This window comes from Macadamia integrifolia, chromosome 2, assembly GCF_013358625.1.
Source record: "Macadamia integrifolia cultivar HAES 741 chromosome 2, SCU_Mint_v3, whole genome shotgun sequence".
NCBI classification, from domain to species: Eukaryota; Viridiplantae; Streptophyta; class Magnoliopsida; order Proteales; family Proteaceae; genus Macadamia; species Macadamia integrifolia.
The window spans coordinates 24,046,944-24,067,114 of NC_056558.1; the positions used below are offsets into that span (position 1 = coordinate 24,046,944).

At 38.2% G+C, this 20,171-nt stretch overlaps 4 protein-coding genes across 4 annotated transcripts; all 4 read left to right on the top strand.

The window, feature by feature from the left end:
* Positions 1-2,324: 2,324 nt before the first annotated feature.
* LOC122092773 (probable xyloglucan endotransglucosylase/hydrolase protein 23) lies at positions 2,325-4,380 on the top strand. Its single transcript, XM_042663070.1, has 3 exons — positions 2,325-2,637; positions 2,747-2,940; positions 3,806-4,380. Exons 1-3 carry the CDS (start codon positions 2,356-2,358, stop codon positions 4,200-4,202), a joined length of 873 nt encoding a protein of 290 aa, XP_042519004.1. The 5' UTR covers positions 2,325-2,355; the 3' UTR covers positions 4,203-4,380.
* Positions 4,381-6,619: 2,239 nt separating this feature from the next.
* On the top strand, positions 6,620-8,977 carry LOC122094665 (xyloglucan endotransglucosylase/hydrolase 2-like). Its single transcript, XM_042665253.1, has 3 exons — positions 6,620-7,338; positions 7,424-7,619; positions 8,469-8,977. The coding sequence occupies exons 1-3, from the start codon at positions 7,083-7,085 to the stop codon at positions 8,866-8,868; spliced, it is 852 nt and encodes a 283-aa protein (XP_042521187.1). The 5' UTR covers positions 6,620-7,082; the 3' UTR covers positions 8,869-8,977.
* Positions 8,978-10,680: 1,703 nt separating this feature from the next.
* On the top strand, positions 10,681-12,369 carry LOC122094677 (probable xyloglucan endotransglucosylase/hydrolase protein 16). Its single transcript, XM_042665263.1, has 3 exons — positions 10,681-10,755; positions 10,841-11,034; positions 11,892-12,369. Exons 1-3 carry the CDS (start codon positions 10,702-10,704, stop codon positions 12,289-12,291), a joined length of 648 nt encoding a protein of 215 aa, XP_042521197.1. The 5' UTR covers positions 10,681-10,701; the 3' UTR covers positions 12,292-12,369.
* A 7,166-nt stretch (positions 12,370-19,535) lies between these two features.
* Positions 19,536-20,171, top strand: LOC122089034 (probable xyloglucan endotransglucosylase/hydrolase protein 6; the record flags this gene model as incomplete). The annotated part of the gene is given in 3 exon segments (XM_042658452.1): positions 19,536-19,855; positions 19,949-20,049; positions 20,139-20,171. Coding segments are annotated over 3 exon segments (312 nt in total), but the record flags the coding sequence as incomplete, so codon positions are not given.

A 20,171-nucleotide genomic window follows, 5' to 3' on the forward strand; every position in this document is an offset into this window, starting at 1 on the left:
CATATATTCATCGATTTCTCAAACCCTCTGGTACTTGTCATATTCTTAGTGAAAATACTTCACCGATCTTTCAGGCGAATCTGATACAATTACTATATTCTTAAATATCACATATCTAGTGATAAAAAAATTCTCGACGCATAGCATCCAAACTTCTCCGTACGTTGCTTGAAAAAACACAGTCAAGATAACCTTAGAACCCATATTATTTCCATTCAACAGTGATGAATAGATAGCTCTCACCAATAATCTTTTAAGTTAGATACTATAGTCTAAAATAATTTGCTGCCATATAGATAAGGTTGGGAGCAGGGATTCCAAGGCTTACGTATGGTAATTGAGTTCTAGCCTCATATTTGGCCACTTACTGAACTAAGAATTTTAAATGTGACAATAAAGGGCCTTTACGTCAATATCTGGCAAAACCATTGAAAAGGTCAACAAAAGCATGAATCATTATTTAGGCTTGGCCCTCCTAGGTTTTTAATTATTGTTTTATCTGAGAATTAAAGTTGTTGAGAGATGGTCCGATAGGAATATAGTTATTGGTGGGCTTCAGCACTTATCCCAATCCAAATATATATATTTTAATCTAATCCCAAAGGAAAGCTTCTCTTTTCCTTCTCTTTAATCACTGATAATTGATCTCAATAATCTTAATCAGGTTGAGTTAGCTAGGAAGTCGAATGAGAAATTACCACCAATAATTGCCACTTAGGTTGAGGCATGCACGAAAAGGCTGAGAAAAAGATTGTTCTATCAAGTTAGGGGATGTTCAATTGGAGTATATGCATATGGCAATGGACCTGACCACCTAATTATCCAATGAAATTGTATATGAAAGAACACCAATGGCATACTTTTCAACAATTGAGTTGGACATTCATACATAATTGGCTTGAGAAGGTGACCTTAATACTTCATTGTCAATTAGGATTAGCTAATTCTGAGTCTGGCTACACTGCACTTATGAATAGTGGCAACACCTTTCTCATCCACTGTTATTTAGAATACATAAAAAAAGTATTTCTGGAAGAAAAATAAAGCAGGCGTTGAGTGTTGGTTGTACGTATAATGAAACCATACTAATTGATCTAATAATAAATTACCATTAATTTATATCAGTTGTTTTAAAAGCATAGAGCGGAAGAATGTACCATATCGTATTTGCCTTGCCCATATCGTTGGGTTTGGCTGTCTTTATATAATATTTAAATTTAAATTTGAAAATTACTGTTACAAAGAGATAAGCTCAAACTAATTAGGAAGTTCCTACAAAAATGAGATTTACATTGACTAGATCCACTAGTATTCAAATTCAAAATTTGAATTTGAATTGCTAGAAACTGTTGTGCTTAACAGGGCCTTACCTTGATGCACACGAAGATGGAAAAAATGCCAATGTCCAATGGAATCTTGGATCTGACATGTTAAAAATAATTAGTCCCCTATCTAATAAATTGTTTCTCATCAATCACATCATAACCCATCTTAACAAATAATTAATGGTTAATTATTTTTTTATAAGGAATAATTGACACTTGAAAGGGTTCGTTTAGAACACAGGAAAAAGAACGCTACCTGGTTGCATTCCCCTAGACCCTCTCATAGGGTACTTTAAAATGTTGTCACTTCTATACCCTAGGTGGATACCATGCCCACTCCCCCATTGGCCTCGGTGTTGATGTGAAGTCAACAAGACCAAATAGTATTCTTCATCCCTTAGAATATATAATCTCCTTTTGATTGCCCCAAATCAGAGGTAAAAAAAAAAAAAAAAAATTCCAAATAATTTGAAAATATACTTATATTTTATACTCAAGAATTGTCATTGTATCACGCATGAGAATACACATTTGAAATGCAAGATTTCCACTGAAAATAAAAATATATTATATACTAAGAGAATAAAAAAATTATTTGATACTTTAAGGTGTCAATATAAAAATCTCATTTCTGTATCTTACAATTTTATACATTCATGGGAAGATAAATGAGCTATCCTAGGTAGTGATGTTTTCTTTGACAATGACATGGCGGAATATTTGAACATTGAAAGTAAAGGAGCCAAACAAAAACAAAAGCCATAAATTAGCTTGACAGCTGTGTTCTCTCAACCCTTAAGGTCTCCAACTCTTTCCTAGCCTTGTGAAGACCAAAATAATTGCTAATAAGTTTACGTAACACTCTCACATCATTTCCCAGCTGTGTACAATACAATAGTAGGTCCCCACGTAAAAGCCCTTGTCAACCCTAACACTCCAAACCTTTCTCCTCTCCCTTATATCTCTCTCTATATATAACCTCACAACCTTGAGCAGTAATTTGTCTAATCTTCTTTGCTTCTTTGCTTCCATGTCTGCAACAATGGCTGCCTCAAGAATATTGTTTTTGTCTTCTCTATTGTTAAGCTTTTTCATGGCTTCCTATGGTGCTGGTAATTTGCAACAAAACTTTGACATCACTTGGGGTGATGGACGAGCTCAAATACTGAATAATGGAGAGCTTCTCACCTTGTCACTCGACAAGATTTCCGGTTCGGGTTTTCAGTCTAAGAATCAATATCTATTCGGGAAGATCGATATGCAGCTCAAGCTGGTTCCTGGTAATTCGGCTGGAACTGTGACTGCTTACTATGTAAGCTTTTATTTAGCTTAATTTATAATTAAACACTTTAATTAATTACTGTAAATTAAATGATTTTTTTTGAGGAATTAAGTTTTTATTTCCTTGGTTCATGTTTCAGCTTTCATCTCTTGGGTCAACACATGATGAGATCGATTTTGAATTTCTGGGTAACCTTAGTGGTGATCCTTATATTCTTCACACTAATGTTTTCACACAAGGGAAGGGCAATAGAGAGCAACAATTCTATCTCTGGTTTGACCCTACTAAGGACTTCCACACCTATTCTGTACTATGGAATCCACAGCACATACTGTAAGAACCTCTCTCTCTCTCTCTCTCTCTCTCTCTCTCTCTCTCGCTCTACCTGCCAGTCAAACGGGTTTAAAGAGGAAAGTCGCCCATGCATCTCATGGTGGTTTCTTTGGGTTATACCGACCCTCCCTTGTTGCTTGAGTTGTAGAAATAACCCTACCACTCTCCAATAACCATGCTGGAAATGGTATCCTGAGGGTAGCTTTGTTAAATATCTGCTGACCTACAGTTGTTTAGGGATGCAGCTGCAGCTTGGGCTGACTTGGCAAAGGATGAATTTTCAATATGGCTGAGCCTGCAGTGGGGCCTGGCCGAATTTCTCATTGGCGGGCCTGATTTGCAACTTTCCTTTATTGGAGGGGGATGCTGTGGCAAAAAGGGGTTACATGAGGCCAAATCCTCTCCTAGACCATGATGTCGCGCAATAATCTCACACCATCTACGGAGTATGAGCCCCACACTCAAAGGTACCTCTCGCCTTGGATGGTGTGAGATTGTTACACGACGTTATGGTTCAAAGAGAGGATCCAAGTTCATCCCACATTAGTAAGTGAAGGGTGAAATTTGTGACTTATAAGTAAGGGCCAACCACTTCCATGTAAGACGCGTTTTAAAAAATTCGTGTGGCTGCCCTATAGGGGTGCGATGTTGATCCCCAACGTCACCAAGGGCCAAGGAATGATCATATGAAGTTCTCCCCTAAAATCATTTACCACTTATACTAACCTTAGAAGAACTCAACCCCATAAACCGAGTTGTAAGGTTAAGAAACTTAAGACTGACCATATCAACCCCTGATATGACCGTTATGGAATCATAACTCTCTCTCTCTCTAACATATTTTCTGTTCTCTTCTCAATTTCAGTTTCTCAGTCGATGGCACTCCCATTAGGGAGTTCAAGAACTTAGAATCTCGTGGCATCCCATTCCCAAAAAACCAGCCAATGTGGATTTACTCTAGTCTATGGAACGCTGATGATTGGGCAACAAGGGGTGGCCTTGTCAAGACAGATTGGAGCAAGGCCCCATTCATAGCTTCATATAGGAACTTCAATTCCCAAGCCTGCATATGGACTTCAGGCTCTTCTTCCTGTTCATCCAACTCCAACAACAACAGTACTTCTTGGTTAAAGGAAGGCCTGGATTCAACAGGCCAGGCAAAAATTAAGTGGGTGCAATCAAATTATATGATCTACAATTACTGTACTGATACTAAGCGCTTCCCTCAAGGTCTCCCTCTTGAATGCACACTCACTACATAGCTTATTAGAAGTTTTTCTCTTTCAACCAAGTGAGATATGTGAGAACAAGGAATATATTATGTATATGTGTCTACTTTAGTGTCCTTTTTATATTTTTTTTATGGTTCTTGGTGTCTTCTTGGTTAGTTCTTTAGATAATGGTCCTTGGAAATGAAAATATGGGTGGCAATTCGAAGGATTCGTATCACCATCAGCTACATAATTGTTGGATATATATGTCCATCAAGCCCTTATATTGTTTGGTTGAACATAAAGTAATAAAATTAAGACGAAATAAAGGATATTACATCATCATCTATATGCCTACTAAGTTTTTCAATCTGAGCCCTTCTAACTAACTGATAGGCCACTGATACAAAACGAGTCAAACAGTTCAATTACAGACTTGATATTTAGTAGATGAGTAAAAGTCCCAGTTAAGTTTGTCTTCAATTCTTGACCCATTTCAACAAATTTTCGAGCTTGGGTTTCAGGACGAATTTTCTCACTGCTGCTTGGGTGTAATCTCTCTTCTGCATAGTGAAACATCTTCTTCTTCACCCAAGAACGTAGCACACCACACCGGTGTGTGAACCTCGTTAAATCTCTGTGTTGTGCGGATCTATTATCTGTTTATTTTCGTATTTTTCTTGGTGTTTGCTCTAACAATCTCCTATGATCACTGCTCCATGCCCTAATTCAATAGATCTACTAAACTTTGGCAGTCACTCCAAACAAAGGTGGTGATGAGTCCTAATTTCCTTCTCCATCATTTATTATTATTATTATTATTATTATTATTATTATTATTATTATTCTTACGTATTTACATTTTAAGAAAAAAAAAACTCAGGAAAAGGAAGGTGTCACTCTCACCACTCGGGTATAAGGAAAACAAAGGCAGGGAGTGTCACACCACCTCCTGGGAAGAAGACAAAACGGGGGTTCATTCTCCACTCACGAGTAATGAGGTGGGGTATCTCTCCCAGCGCACAACAAAATATAGGGAGATTGATTTTCACAAGCCTAACAAAAAAAATAAATAAATAAAGATTTTCACAAGATGAAGAAGGGGGTCTCGGAATGCAACCCACGAAGGGAGGCAAGCCATGCGCACGACACGGCAGCCCACCTGCTGCAGCCTCCAGCCCTTGTAGGTGTGGCCACAACGGGAAGTTGTGTGCCTTCGCGGCTCGCAGGCCTGCGCCTAGTTTTGGTGCGGCAGCAGTTGCTGCCCTCCCCCTCTCGTGGTGGTGCTCCTCCAGCCCTCAGGTCATCTGATGACCTGTATTAAAATATAAAATAAAATAAGATAAAATAATAATAATAATAATAAAAGTTTAGGGTTTGTGGGTAGGGTGCCCTAATGGGCTGTGGCTTAAAGGCCCTCTCCACTGAAAACATCACAAGTAATTAAGTTAGACCCATTTGGGCCCCTTTTGGGGCTTCTTTTTATTTTAGAAAATGGTTTTTATATTTTAAGCCCATTTGGGCTTTATAGATAAAGCGGTTTTATTTATAAAACCATGTTTTGGCGCACCGGCTTTGTCATCCTCAACCCAGCCCTTTGTTGCCCCGGCCCAACTTTGACCCATGGGAGGTGGCCTATTTAGTAAATTATTTTATTTTCTTATTTTGTTGTTTGGTTGTGAGCCTAATATCATATGGCCTTTCTCATTTTTCTTGAACCTTCCACTAGGTTTCTCACCCCCTGGGCCAGAAAATGAGAGTTGCTGTTTGGCCCTTAGTATCTAATACTTAATCCAATTAGTTGGGCCACTTGGCATGTGATCCGTAGAGAAAATTAGGGTTTTCGATTCTATTTAGAATTTGGGTGTTAATCGCGATTTGGCTTGGTTTCAGTTCGATTTCATCAGTTTCGGTGTGATTGTGTGAGCATGAATGAAATGAAAACATAAATCGATAATTTTGATTTCTTCTTAATTTCTATAAATAATTTGATTTCAATTTATCATGTAAATATATTCAAAACGTATAGGAATTTTGTGTTGCTATTAGTTTTGGTCTAGTTTTTAAGTTTGTTTTGATATCTTATTGCTTTTCGATGTGGTCTGTTTTGATTTTGGTCTCACGAAACTTCAACCTGAAAAATGATTCAATAAATTATATATCGGTTTGACGGATTTCATTGATTTAAACTAGATTTTGACACCCCTATATAAAATGTTTGGGTAGAGTAAGGAATGTTTGTAGTCGCTCTTTGTCCCCATAGAGATAGAGGTGTCAAATACTCAGTTTGATCCAGTTGGACCAGTTTCGTATTAATAACAGGTGAAACCAAAGCGTGTCCCGATAAGAGAATACTTGGTTTATTTGGATTTTCTGTTATTAGTTTGACATCGGGTTCGATCTGTTTCGATTTCAATTTCCCTCGTAGACATATTAACAATAATGAAAAAAAAAAAACACGATTTTTATTTTTTTTATTTTTCTGATTTTCACTTTAGGTCCAGCGTGGTTCGGTTTTCATCCAACTCTATAGTACCCCAAACTAAAACCGACCCGATAGAGAATCGATTCGGATCGATTTGATTTATATTTAGGACTCGGGAGGGGAGACCATGACGTGGTTAATGAAATTCATTACGTAGACCCCACAAGAACAGGTGTTTACCCAAAGTGTTACCATCTCATCAGACGATACTCTTGTAGGGTCCCACCACAGCCGCCTCCCATATGATCTAACCCCAAAACACCCTATACCCAGAAACAAAAAAGGCTCCGAAACTCCTAAGCTCATAGCTGTTGCCAGCTCTCTGTCTCTCTCTCTCTGTCTCTCTAGATCTCTCTATCACAGATATTTCATCCTTCCTTATCCTCCATTACACCTCTATATAACTTTCTCAAACACCCTTCACTATTCGTCTCTCTCTCTCTAAGATGGCATCTTCAGTAATGTTAGCAGTTCTAGTGAGTTCTTTAATTGTTTCTTCTGCTGGAAATTTCTACCAAGACATTGCTATTACGTGGGGAGATCAACGTGCCAAGATCTTCAATGGAGGGCAGCTTCTAACCCTCTCCCTCGACAGGGTATCAGGTGCTGGATTCCGATCTAACGAACAGTATCTGTTTGGTAGGATTGATATGCAACTCAAGCTTGTGGGTGGTAACTCTGCTGGAACTGTCACAGCTTACTATGTATGTAAAAAGTTTATTTCTAATTAAGCCCTTTGATATATTAAATTTTTCTTCCTGAGTCTTCAAATTCTCTCTTTTTTCACGGTTATCTTCTGAAGGACTGAACCGTGACGAGGTCGACTTGGAATTCCTTGGAAATCTTAGTGGAGACCCTTACGTCTTGCATACCAATGTATACACCCAAGGGAAAGGAGACAGGGAGCAGCAGTTCTACCTTTGGTTTGACCCCACCAAGAATTTCCACACTTATTCCATTGTTTGGAATCCTAGAAACATCATGTAAGAAATATGCCCGACTTGCCACCTTTTGTTTCCCCTTCAATCAAACATTCCAGACTTCTAAAAATTGAACCGGTCAGTTGTCCAAAAAAACCTGGACCGGTCCAACCAATTGAATCGGGTCAAGCCATTCAAACATCTTCCCTGTGAGAGATCTCATGCTGCTGGCTGGTTTTGGTGAGCTTGAGTCTCTTTATGTTATGCCCAAGTTGTACCCTTAGTGCACACGTGAGAATCGAGATCTCCCTCAATAAGATTTTTTTTTTTCATTCTCTAAGAGATACTGAGTGTGGATTAGGTTTTCATACAATAATCATTCTTGCACAGTCTGATCCATATAGATTGAATCCACCACATGGTTGTTCCATTGGTGGATTTCATTGGTGTGGATCCGTATGAGAATTATTCTCATACAAGCACTTAATCCGCTCTCGAAACTACTTAATTTGGAATTGCACGCAGAAACAACTATCCCACATTAGATGTGTATAGATCCTTAATGACTAATCTTTACAGTTCTACTTGAATTCCAACAATTTTTTCCTTTCACTGAAGGCAAGAATGTACAACTCAAAAATAAACCCCGAGTACCCTTGATCAAGACTGAGGTGTGGGCTGGATTCAAATTAGACACTGAATTTGAGATATTATCAAAAGCCACCCAAAAACCGAGTTACATCTAGAGGTTCAATTTAGACCGTACTGGGTTGGCAATTACTGGATTTTGAATATAGTTAGACCGGCCGGTCCATGCAGATGCGGTTCATATTTTAGTAATTCCTCATAGAACGGTTTGAGTTGCACTCTTAATACTTTTTGACACATTGGTGGCTCTTCTCCTCTTTTCAGCTACTTCGTGGATAACATTCTCATAAGAGAATTCAGGAATGGACAATCAATAGGGGTCCCTTTCCCTCATAACCAGCCCATGAGGATCTACTCAAGCTTATGGAACGCGGACGAGTGGGCAACTAGAGGTGGCCTTATTAAAACTGATTGGTCCAAAGCACCATTCACTGCCTTTTACCAGAACTTCAATGCCGATGCCTGTGTTTGGTCTTCAAGGGGATCTTCGTGCAGGACGATGTCTAATACCAACTCTGCACCCAACAAAGCATGGCAGACACAAGAGCTCGACCCATTGAGTCGAAGGAGACTCAGATGGGTGCAGAAGAATTATATGATCTACAACTACTGCTCTGATTGGAAGCGTTTCCCTCAGGGTCTGCCACCTGAATGCAGGCACTAGGGGTAATATTGGACCAAGTCAAAACTGGACTGATGAAGTGTTAGATTTGGTCTGTTAGTTTCTTTGGATGCATGGTCTCTTGTCTTACAGGTCTGATCTCCTTTTGTTCATAAATAAAAGGAAAGTATGTGTAAAAATATTAAATTATATCGTGTTATTAGGTTTATGTTTTGATCTGAACAATCAGATTTTGATTGGTTCAGTTTGGTCAGTTTTGGGTTTGTAAATCCAAAACTAATACCAAACCATTGAAGAGATCGATTCGTCAATTAAATCAGGTCAGTCTAATTTTTGACACGCTGAACACGCTTTTATAGGAGTTTCTAATTGTCTGTTTGTTTTTTATGTGCCATAATTGACCACCAGTCCAACACGTAGTAAGACGGTCATGCCGAGTTCAAGCCTTGGCCATTCGCGGATGAACCCTTGCCTCGGTCTCTAATGAGTAAATCCTCACCATCTCTTCTTAGGCGGAGCTTCGGCCTCGGCCACTTGGGTAGGAACCCTCTTTAACCAACTGAGAGTCCTTAGCTAAGTTAGTTCCGCAACATTACAGCTAACAGGATGACACATCATTGTGGTTGAGAGAGTCATCCATTCAGCCTCAGCTAGGGATGGTGCTCCAGAGGAAGTGGAATTGGCACTGAAGGGATTCTCTTCAAATATCACTGAAGTTATTCGTTGAGATTCCTAATGCCTTATTTCCCTGAAAGTGGAGAATATTCGGAATATTCCCCCCTCATATGCGAGTCCAATGGAGAACGTGGACGAGTGGGAAACAACAGGAGCTAAGGAACTCAGGCCTTATAAATACAGAAGGTAAGCCCCTGTAGAAAGGGAGGAAATTTGGGAAAAGAATACATACTTGTTGCTTAATTCTGACCTTGACTTTGTCATCGGAGAGTTATCCACGGGTCAGCTTCAGTCCCTTTGCTGACTTGTTCGTCCTTACAATGAGAATACGAAAAACATTTGGTTCGCCTCAAAGCTACCTAAAGAATCTACTTCCGATCATAATTTACCGCATCAATTTTGTATTTTCTTTGGATAAGAGATCGTTGCCTAATTGATCACATGGCTTTTCCTCTAGTATGGAGGCCATGAAAGCACAAAAAAGTAGCTTCACATGCTATGCGGTCAAATAATTTATTATTATTATTATTATTATTATTATTATTTGAGAAATGGTTCTTTATCAAGAGTATAATTTATACCAGCATTCTTTGTATTTTATTTTTTCTCTTCAAAATAAAGGACAAGATGTCTTTTCACATTGGTCTCCAATGCATCCGGATGGAATTCATTTTCTTATTTAATGAATCACTCGCGGTTGCAACAGAAGAGAAAAAAAAATCACTTGCCGTTTTAAAAAAATCCCCTGTGAAGATATTCCATTGGATGCTTTTGTACCAAATGTAAAATGTGTCTTCAATTTGTTTTGTTTTATCATGTTTTGATTTGATTTGATTTGATTTTAGCTTTCACTTTTGGTCTGAATGGGGTTGGCACATTTATTCGTTGACCTGGGCCCAACTGGTATCTAGNAGGGTCCCACCACAGCCGCCTCCCATATGATCTAACCCAAAAACACCCTATACCCAGAAACAAAAAAGGCTTCGAAACTCCTAAGCTCATAGCTGTTGCCAGCTCTCTCTCTCTCTCTCTCTCTCTCTCTCTCTCTCTGTCTCTCTCTCTATAGATCTATCACCTTATCACAGATATTTCCTCCTTCCTTATCCTCCATTACACCTCTATAACTTTCTCAAACACCCTTCACTATTCATCTCTCTCTCTCTCTCTCTCTCTCTCTCTCTCTCTCTCTCTCTCTCAGATATGCAACTCAAGCTTGTGGGTGGTAACTCTGCTGGAACTGTCACAGCTTTCTATGTATGTAACAAGTTTATTTCTAATTAAGCCCTTTGGTATAGTAAATTTTTCTTCCTGAGTCTTCAAATTCTCTCTTTTTACATAGTTATCTTCTGAAGGACTGAACCGTGACGAGATCGACTTGGGATTCCTTGGAAATCTTAGTGGAGACCCTTACGTCTTGCATACCAATGTATACACCCAAGGGAAAGGAGACAGGGAGCAGCAGTTCTACCTCTGGTTTGACCCCACCAAGAATTTCCACACTTATTCCATTGTTTGGAATCCTAGAAACATCATGTAAGAAATATGCCCGACTTGCCACCTTTTGTTTCCCCTTCAATCAAACATTCCAGACTTCTAAAAATTGAACCGGTCAGTTGTCCAAAAAAACCTGGACCGGTCCAACCAATTGAATCGGGTCAAGCCATTCAAACATCTTCCCTGTGAGAGATCTCATGCTGCTGGCTGGTTTTGGTGAGCTTGAGTCTCTTTATGTTATTCCCAAGTTGTACCCTTAGTGCACACGTGAGAATCGAGATCTCCCTCAATAAAATTTTTTTTTTTTTTCATTCTCTAAGAGATATTGAGTGTGGATTAGGTTTTCGTACAATAATCATTCTTGCACAGTCTTATCCATATAGATTGAATCCACCACAGGGTTGTTCCATTGGTGGATTTCATTGGTGTGGATCCGTATGAGAATTATTCTCATACAAGGACTTAATCCGCTCTCGAAACTACTTAATTTGGAATTGCATGCAGAAACAACTATCCCACATTAGATGTGTATAGATCCTTAATGACTAGCTTGTAAAGATAAGTTCTACTTGAATTCCAACAATTTTTTCCTTTCACTGAAGGCAAGAATGTACAACTCAAAAATAAACCCCGAGTACCCTTGATCAAGACTGAGGTGTGGGCCGGATTGAAATTAGACACTGAATTTGAGATATTATCAAAAGCCACCCATAAACCGAGTTACATCTAGAGGTTCAATTTAGACCGTACTGGGTTGGCAATTACTGGATTTTGAATATAGTTAGACCGGCCGGTCCATGCAGATGCGGTTCATATTTTAGTAATTCCTCATAGAACGGTTTGAGTTGCACTCTTAATACTTTTTGACACATTGGTGGCTCTTCTCCTCTTTTCAGCTGCTTCGTGGATAACATTCCCATAAGAGAATTCAGGAATGGACAATCAATAGGGGTCCCTTTCCCTCATAACCAGCCCATGAGGATCTACTCAAGCTTATGGAACGCGGACGAGTGGGCAACTAGAGGTGGCCTTATTAAAACTGATTGGTCCAAAGCACCATTCACTGCCTTTTACCAGAACTTCAATGCCGATGCCTGTGTTTGGTCTTCAAGGGGATCTTCGTGCAGGACGATGTCTAATACCAACTCTGCACCCAACAAAGCATGGCAGACACAAGAGCTCGACCCATTGAGTCGAAGGAGACTCAGATGGGTGCAGAAGAATTATATGATCTACAACTACTGCTCTGATTGGAAGCGTTTCCCTCAGGGTCTGCCACCTGAATGCAGGCACTAGGGGTAATATTGGACCAAGTCAAAACTGGACTGATGAAGTGTTAGATTTGGTCTGTTAGTTTCTTTGGATGCATGGTCTCTTGTCTTACAGCTCTGATCTCCTTTTGTTCATAAATAGAAGGAAAGTATGTGTAAAAATATTAAATTATATCGTGTTATTAGGTTTATGTTTTGATCTGAACAATCAGATTTTGATTGGTTCAGTTTGGTCAGTTTTGGGTTTGTAAATCCAAAACTAATACCAAACCATTGATTACTACGTGTTGGCCTGGTGGCCAATTATGGCACATAAAAAACAAACAAACAATTAGTAACTCCTATAAAAGAGTGACAAGCCTTGGCCCTTCGCGGTTGAACCCTCGCCTCGGTCTCCAATGAGTAAATCCTCACCATCCCTTCTTAGGTGGAACTTCCGCCTCGACCACTTGGGCAGGAACTCTCTTTAACCAAGAGAGTCCTTACCTAATTTAGTTCCGCAACATTACAGCTGACAGGGTGACACATCATTGTGATTGAGAGAGTCATCCACTCAGTCTTAGCTAGAGATGGTGCTCTGGAGGAAGTGGAATTGGCAGTGAGGGGATTCTCTTCAAATATCACTAAAGTTATTCGTTGAGACTCCTAATGCCTTGTTTCCCTAAAAGTGGAGAATATTCGGAATATTCCCCCCCTCATATGCGAGTCCAATGGAGAACGTGGACGAGTGGGAAACAACAGGAGCTAAGGAACTCAGGCCTTATAAATACAGAAGGTAAGCCCTTGTAGAAGGAAGGGGGGGGGGAAATTGGGAAAAGAATACATACTTGTTGCTTAATTTTGACCCTGACTTTGTCATCGGAGGGTTATCGCACCTGTCAGCTCCAGTCCCTTTGCTGACTTGTTCGTCCTTACAATGAGAATACGAAAAACATTTGGTTCGCCTCAAAGCTACCTAAAGAATCTACTTCCTATCATAATTTACCGCATCAATTTTGTATTTTCTTTGGATAAGAGATCGTTGCCTAATTGATCACATGGCTTTTCCTCTAGTGTGGAGGCCATGAAAGCACAAAAAAGTAGCTTTACATGCTATGCGATCAAATAATTTATTATTATTATTATTATTATTATTTGAGAAATGGTTCTTTATCAAGAGTATAATTTATACCAGCATTCTTTGTATTTTATTTTTTCTCTTCAAAATAAAGGACAAGATGTCTTTTCACATTGGTCTCCAATGCATCCGGATGGAATTCATTTTCTTATTTAATGAATCACTCGCGGTTGCAACAGAAGAGAAAAAAAAATCACTTGCCGTTTTTTAAAAATCCCCTGTGAAGATATTCCATTGGATGCTTTTGTACCAAATGTAAAATGTGTCTTCAATTTGTTTTGTTTTATCATGATTTGACTTGATTTGATTTGATTTTAGCTTTCACTTTTGGTCTGAATGGGGTTGGCACATTTATTCGTTGACCTGGGCCCAACTGGTATCTAGGGTTTAAGAGTTGTTACGGTGTGGACAAAGCTATGAAAGTGATGGATCTATACCTAGCCCATTAATTTTAAAAACTGAACTGGACATAGAACCATTTAAATTTGGGGTGTCAACTGGTCGGATTTAAATGGGTTTGATCAATTTTAAGTTTTGGATGGTAAACATCCGTTTATTTTGTTACCCAAAAAAAAAAAAACACCCGTTTATTTAAATGAGCTAAATTTTAGTGGGCATGTTATGGTTTGCAATTAGGTCGATCTGTCTCAGGTTATAATTGGACCTTAACTGAACCTTAGTCAGGTTTAATTTTAAACAGGCATTGACCGGGCTTTAAACGTGCATTTCGTAAAATTTCTCTCAAGTGTGCTAAAAAGCCCAAAAATGTTACAATACACTCTTTCTCTTATCTTTTATGTCATGTTTCTCTCTTTGAATTCTTTTTCAGCCCATTAATATCTTCTTCAATTCCATTTGTATAAAAAAGCTCATGAGCCTCATGCAATCAATATAAATTTTTTTTCCTTGACAAATTAAACCCCTCCCATCCGCCTCATTCTCATGTAAGTTTTCCTTTTCATCAGAAATATACATTAAGAAGCCAAAAAACTTGAACCACGAAAAGAGAACTTCCGTTTGAATGCTAAATCACTATAGTTGAAGATGCCATAAATCTTTAACAAAAAAAAAAAAAAAAAAGGAAAGGATATACAATTATGATTGTTACAACTTAAAACGTAAAGTCGGGGTAAATAAGTCGGGCTCGATCAACCGGTTGAATGCCTGTTGTTCAAACCCTTACATTGTGAACGCCCGTTTAATCAAACGGGCAGGGCTTGAATAAACGGGCCAGGCCTGGTTTAAAATTGACACCCATAATTCAAACCATCATTTTTTTCAGAAAAAAGAAGAAGAAGAAGAAGAAGAGGCCCTAGAGAATATGGCTGCCTTGATTTCTTTTTTTTTTTTTTTTTTTATTTAATACCAAGGTGTCCAGATACTGGGTCAGTCCGAAACAGAAACTTTCGTGCAATAGCCCCAAGAAATTAAGTGTAATGACAAAAGTTTGATCACAAGACCTCGCTTTCTGAGACGGAGTACCATGTCCCCTCTAAGCTAACTACGCTAATCTCTTGGGATTAACTGCCTTGATTCCAACCAAAAGAAGTCACAGTCTTTGGAAGACCTCTTTCAAATCAATGGGTGGCCCCTTGGCACCCCTAACCACCTTTGGATCGAACACAAACTTTGACAGTCAACCCAACCTAGCTTACCCTTTACATGAGGGCTTGAAAGTTTCTTTAGTTAGCAGCCGTCAAGCTAGGCTTATTTACATGCTGCAAAAAACTGCCACGTGATGGATAGCTAAGAAGTAAAATTAAGGGTGTCAATTGGTACAGTTTTGGAGAATAGGTTTGGTTTTAAAACGGTTCAAGATATAGAATGTGGAAATCAAACCCGAATTGAGAATAAGAATTACATTTTCAAAACTAAATTCAAACCGACTCAGTTTAGATGATTTTGTTATGTATTCATTTTAGGTATTATTACTAACAGATTTTATCAATAAATAATAGAGTACTGAGTCTTAACTACGTACGTATGGGTGAGCACCTCATTTTGTCACCACGGAGGTTACTTTCATGATGATGAGTATCCTTGAGGAGTAGTATCTTGTATTTGTAGATTTGGGGAGTTTCTCACCCTAACACGTCTATAAACCATCCATGAGAAAATGACTAAAATATCCCTGAGGGGCAAATATGAGAATAGTATTAATCTGATCAAAAAAGTTGTTGATGTCCAAATGGTGGATTATTTCTTCATATCTAAATTTGTAAGATCAAACACCAAGAAACACGAATAATAAAGAGACAATAGATCCGGACGATATAGAGATTTAACGAGGTTCACACACCAGGGTGGTGTGCTACATCCTCGGGCGAAGAAGAAGATGATTCACTATGCAAAAGAGAAATTACACCCTAGCAGCGGCGAGGAAAAACTCGCCCTGAAACCTTAGCTCAAAAAACCCCAAAATACCATGACTTTTTCAACAAGTAACAGTACATTATATATACTCCAAATCGCAGGTCGACCCATCAGGTAGCGGTTGATCCGGTCGAACCCTTCTGCTTCCATCACAAATCTCAGAAAATTTTTCATTCGGGTTGACACCAAAATATGTCAGATCAGGTCAATCTTCAAAGCGGATCAAGAATTCGAGACAAACTTAACAAAGTTTTATATGGAATTTAATACATTCGTCCCTTCATTGGGAAACAGATTCCATTTTGATGAGAGGGATGTACCCTGAAGCAGTTCAAGCTGGCTAGTACAATCTTCAATTCCTATGCCAAGTTAAAGTATATGAAATATATGAAAAATGGATTTTGAAACATCGATTTGGACATACATAGCCTAAGATAGGCATTCTAAGTTCTTAAGCCAACATTGGATAGGCTTGGCATAACCCAGTTCTCCTTCGAAGTAACAGGTTCATAAGTGAGCCAACTAAAGAGTAAAAAATATGGCATTCGACACATTAGATGAATCGACATTCATAAGGCCCGAGTCGACATCTATGTGGCATTGGTTGATGTCAACAAATTTCTCTAAAAGTGTCGAATGATGCTATTTATATGTCAATCTATCAAGAACATAGAATAGGCGTTAAGAAGACACTAAGAGCCCCATGTAGGTTATTGAGATTTTTTAGAATATGTGGATTCTCTATATTTTTGGATTTTGATTGTCACTATGTGTTGGAACTCTTCTTTGAAGGTCATGAACACCTTTCGGTTCATTCCTTGGCTCCCAAGTTATCTCAAATCGTAGTTAAAACATAATTCAAATTCTTTTGAGATTAGCCAAGAGTTGTTGACACCTATTCATACCTTAGATGAGAAACCAACTCAAATGAGGTATCTTGGACTATTTGGATTGGGATAAATCATCTAATGATGTGTTTAAAAAGTGATAGACCTCCTAAAAATTATAAATATGAGTTCTCTCACGTTGAGATGGATCCTTGAACTATCTCTTAGTATGTGGAGTTTCTCGTTAACTAGAGTTGGTTGAAATGAGCAAGTTTTGAAGCCCTAAGTGTGTGGACAAGTGGGAATCCAAATTGAAGATTTTTTCATTGAATCAAGAGCAGCCTCCAATGTTCTTTATCTTTATTTTTCTTCATTCATCTTCATCAAGGTAAGATCTAAATCCTTTCTTTTGGTATTTTACATCTTTTTCTTGGTTTTCTTTTTATTTTTGGTTTTGCAAACCAAAAAAGTGTGTGATCCTACCTTTCTAAGGTAGTGGTCATATATCTATATTTAATCGGTTTTGATGTTATTTTTAGCTTATGTTAGTCTTATAAATAACTCTGTATGATGCTTTTTCTATCTTTCTTTTGTAGTTGTAAGTTATGTATTAAAGTGACGGCCGCAGTGACCATTAGCTTCTATTTATAATAGAATTACTAAAATCCTATTTCACTCCCATAATGGATCGGGTTAGGAATTTTTTAATCTGAGTAGATCTATAACTATTTGGGCCCATAAAAATCCTAATAAGATTGAATTAGGTTTGAATTGAGAGTTTTGGGACCCAGGCCAAACCGATCCAGTTTCACCATTATTTGAGAGCTTAAAAAAAAAACAATTGAATTGTTTCTCATTGCGATTCTTCACCGTCTTTGGATTGCTGGAAAGGCTGAAAAACCTAGGGTTGTCAAAACCTAGCTCAAACCAATAAAACTGACCGAAATCGACAAAAAAATCCCAAATCGAACCAAACCGATCCTTATTGGATTGGTTTTAGACTAAGTTATGTTGAGATCGACTGAAAATCGATCCAAACCAAACCGACCAATAATCAAACCGAATGAAACTGATATAAAAATAAATGATTATGAGATTATAAATTGATGAATTGACTATCCATTTTTTACAATATTAGTGAGAATATTTTTTTATTAGAAGGAATTGTTACAAATTGTTGAATATGAGGTTATGAGTAGAGAAGTTGATTTGTAAATTGTAATAATGCTTCCATTGATTTCCTTGTTCACTATACAAAACTAGTCGGATGGTTAAATGAATGATTGGATAATGGGGTTCATTTTGTGATTTCAGTATTAGTTATCTTCTTAGTAATTTGTTATCCATTGGTTTCAAATTAGTTATCTTTCCTTTACAATGATAAACTATGATTTAATCATAAATTTAAAGTGTTTTTTTTTTTTTTTTTTTTTTGTAAGGTTACTGTTTGCTTGTTGCAGTAGAAAGAGGTTGTGGTCGTTGTAGGCTCTGAAGTTGAGCTTCAAGATGACGAAGATGCTTTTCCTTTTATCCAATAAGGGCAAAAGTGGTTGTGATGTCAGGGACATTAGAAGCTATTCCAACAAGTTCAGTATGCACTTGGTCAATTTCTCGATGGAGAGACCGTAGAAGATGATCATGATGAGTTATTGTCACTACAATTTATGAATGTAAGATTATACTATGGTTCAAGCCCAAGAATAAACCAATTTAAACCAATATTAACTTGATATTGAAAAACTGAAAAAAAAAAATCGAAATTAAATCGGATCGAAATCGAAATTAGCCAAAAACTGAAATTTCTTAACAGATTGATTTTGATATCCATCATTCCTAGACCAAACCGATTCAACGCTACTAAAACCGAACCGAATCAACTAGTTGACACCCCTAGAAAAACCTATCCCAAACCCATCCCTTGCCATTTGGTAATTGATCAAACAACTTTTAAAAACCGTTGCATTTATTAAGTAGACATTGAACCTACGTCTCTCGGGAAAAAAAAAACGTAGACAGTGAATGCAACCATTTCATGATCTCAATCCTCTCATCTCATCTTATCTTTGGATGGGATAAGGCAGCTCCTAATCAGATATCACCATCATATGGCATCCTCCTGTGAGGCCCACTAACTAAAGTTAGCTTGTTACCATTAACAAATCCACGTCCACGGTGAAGCCGACGGACAGACGGACAGACGGACAGACGGACGGATCGATTTTCATCACAAAGAAAAGACAGCTCTCGTAATGGGCCCACGAAAGAACCATAACATTGAAAACTGCAACTACTAGAGTAGTAGACATGATATAGCGGTGGGGTGGTCCCACTTGGATCCACCAAAGCGCAAAATGAGCTGTGGATTGATGTTCTCTTGTTTTTCACATAAAGCAGGGATCCAGTAATTGATGATGGTTCACTACAGTGCTAAGGAGATTCGGAACTTGAGACATCCTGATGAACATGGATTTTTTGTACACCACATAATTCATCAACTGCATTAGGCAATTGTTGTTTTATAGTTCTCAATTTATCACAATATCATTGAGATTTGCATGCTACAATTTTAGGATTAGAATCTCTCCTCCTATATGTCCATCAATCCTCCAAATTATGGTTCCAATCATCCAATTTCATTGACTTTTGATGAGGAGATATAATTATATCATGGAAAAAGATGTCTAAGATGTAATGTGGCCTCTAAGCCTAGATTTAGTGGAACGAAGTGACCATCGAACTTTAATAGAAATTCCACCTTTGTTGATGTTTTGAGTCTTTGAAACATGTTTCTATTATGAGGAACGTATTAGAGTTGTTGTTTTTAGGAATAAATATATGCTCCTTGGTTGAATAGCTTTGCACGCCGAAACATGAAGGGCTGCAAAATGACGTCTCCACCCTTGTAAAATCCAAAATATCCAATGTTATTTATGCTCATGTGTGCCTCTCATTGGTCCATGTGTGCCTCTCATTGGTCCACGTCCACGAGATTTATTGCGTTGGACACTGTATAAAAGAGTAAAGAGTCCTCTCCCTCCTGTTAGAACTCAAATTGCATTCCTGTAGATCTCTCTCTCCCTCATTTGATCTAAAGATGGCAAATACTATATTGGGGTTTCTTCTGCTAGTCCTCTCTGTGGAGATGATGTTCTTCACATCAATGGGTAGACCTGCAACTTTTTTACAGGATTTCCACATCACATGGGCTGAAACCCATATCAAGGGAATAGAGAATGGCACCGCAATTCAACTCCTCCTTGACCAAACCTCTGGTATACTCCATAAACCTCTCTCTCTCTCTCTCTCTCTCTCTCTCTCTCTCTCTCTCTCTCTCTACATTGCTAACTCTCTTGGTCTCTCTAAAGGTTGTGGGTTTGCATCCAAGAACAAATACATGTTCGGACTTATAAGCATGAAAATAAAGTTGATTCCAGGGGACTCTGCAGGGACTGTTACAGCCTTCTATGTGAGTATATTAATGCTTTTCTTTTCTCTTTCTTTCTCTAATTAATGAGAAGAAGTTTATATTAATTATTCCCTTTTGTTCTTATGAAGATGAATTCAGACACAAACGAAACCAGAGATGAA

Excerpts from the sequence above, each read along its gene's own strand:
- LOC122094677 (XM_042665263.1), top strand. The coding sequence starts at position 10,702 with ATGCAACTCAAGCTTGTGGGTGGTAACTCTGCTGGAACTGTCACAGCT. Across the intron at positions 10,756-10,840 it reads GAACTGTCACAGCTTTCTAT|TTATCTTCTGAAGGACTGAA; the intron begins GTATGTAACAAG and ends CTTTTTACATAG. Across the intron at positions 11,035-11,891 it reads TGGAATCCTAGAAACATCAT|CTGCTTCGTGGATAACATTC; the intron begins GTAAGAAATATG and ends TCCTCTTTTCAG.
- LOC122092773 (XM_042663070.1), top strand. The coding sequence starts at position 2,356 with ATGTCTGCAACAATGGCTGCCTCAAGAATATTGTTTTTGTCTTCTCTA. Across the intron at positions 2,638-2,746 it reads GAACTGTGACTGCTTACTAT|CTTTCATCTCTTGGGTCAAC; the intron begins GTAAGCTTTTAT and ends TTCATGTTTCAG. Across the intron at positions 2,941-3,805 it reads TGGAATCCACAGCACATACT|TTTCTCAGTCGATGGCACTC; the intron begins GTAAGAACCTCT and ends TCTCAATTTCAG.
- LOC122094665 (XM_042665253.1), top strand. The coding sequence starts at position 7,083 with ATGGCATCTTCAGTAATGTTAGCAGTTCTAGTGAGTTCTTTAATTGTT. Across the intron at positions 7,339-7,423 it reads TGGAACTGTCACAGCTTACT|GGTTATCTTCTGAAGGACTG; the intron begins ATGTATGTAAAA and ends CTCTTTTTTCAC. Across the intron at positions 7,620-8,468 it reads TGGAATCCTAGAAACATCAT|CTACTTCGTGGATAACATTC; the intron begins GTAAGAAATATG and ends TCCTCTTTTCAG.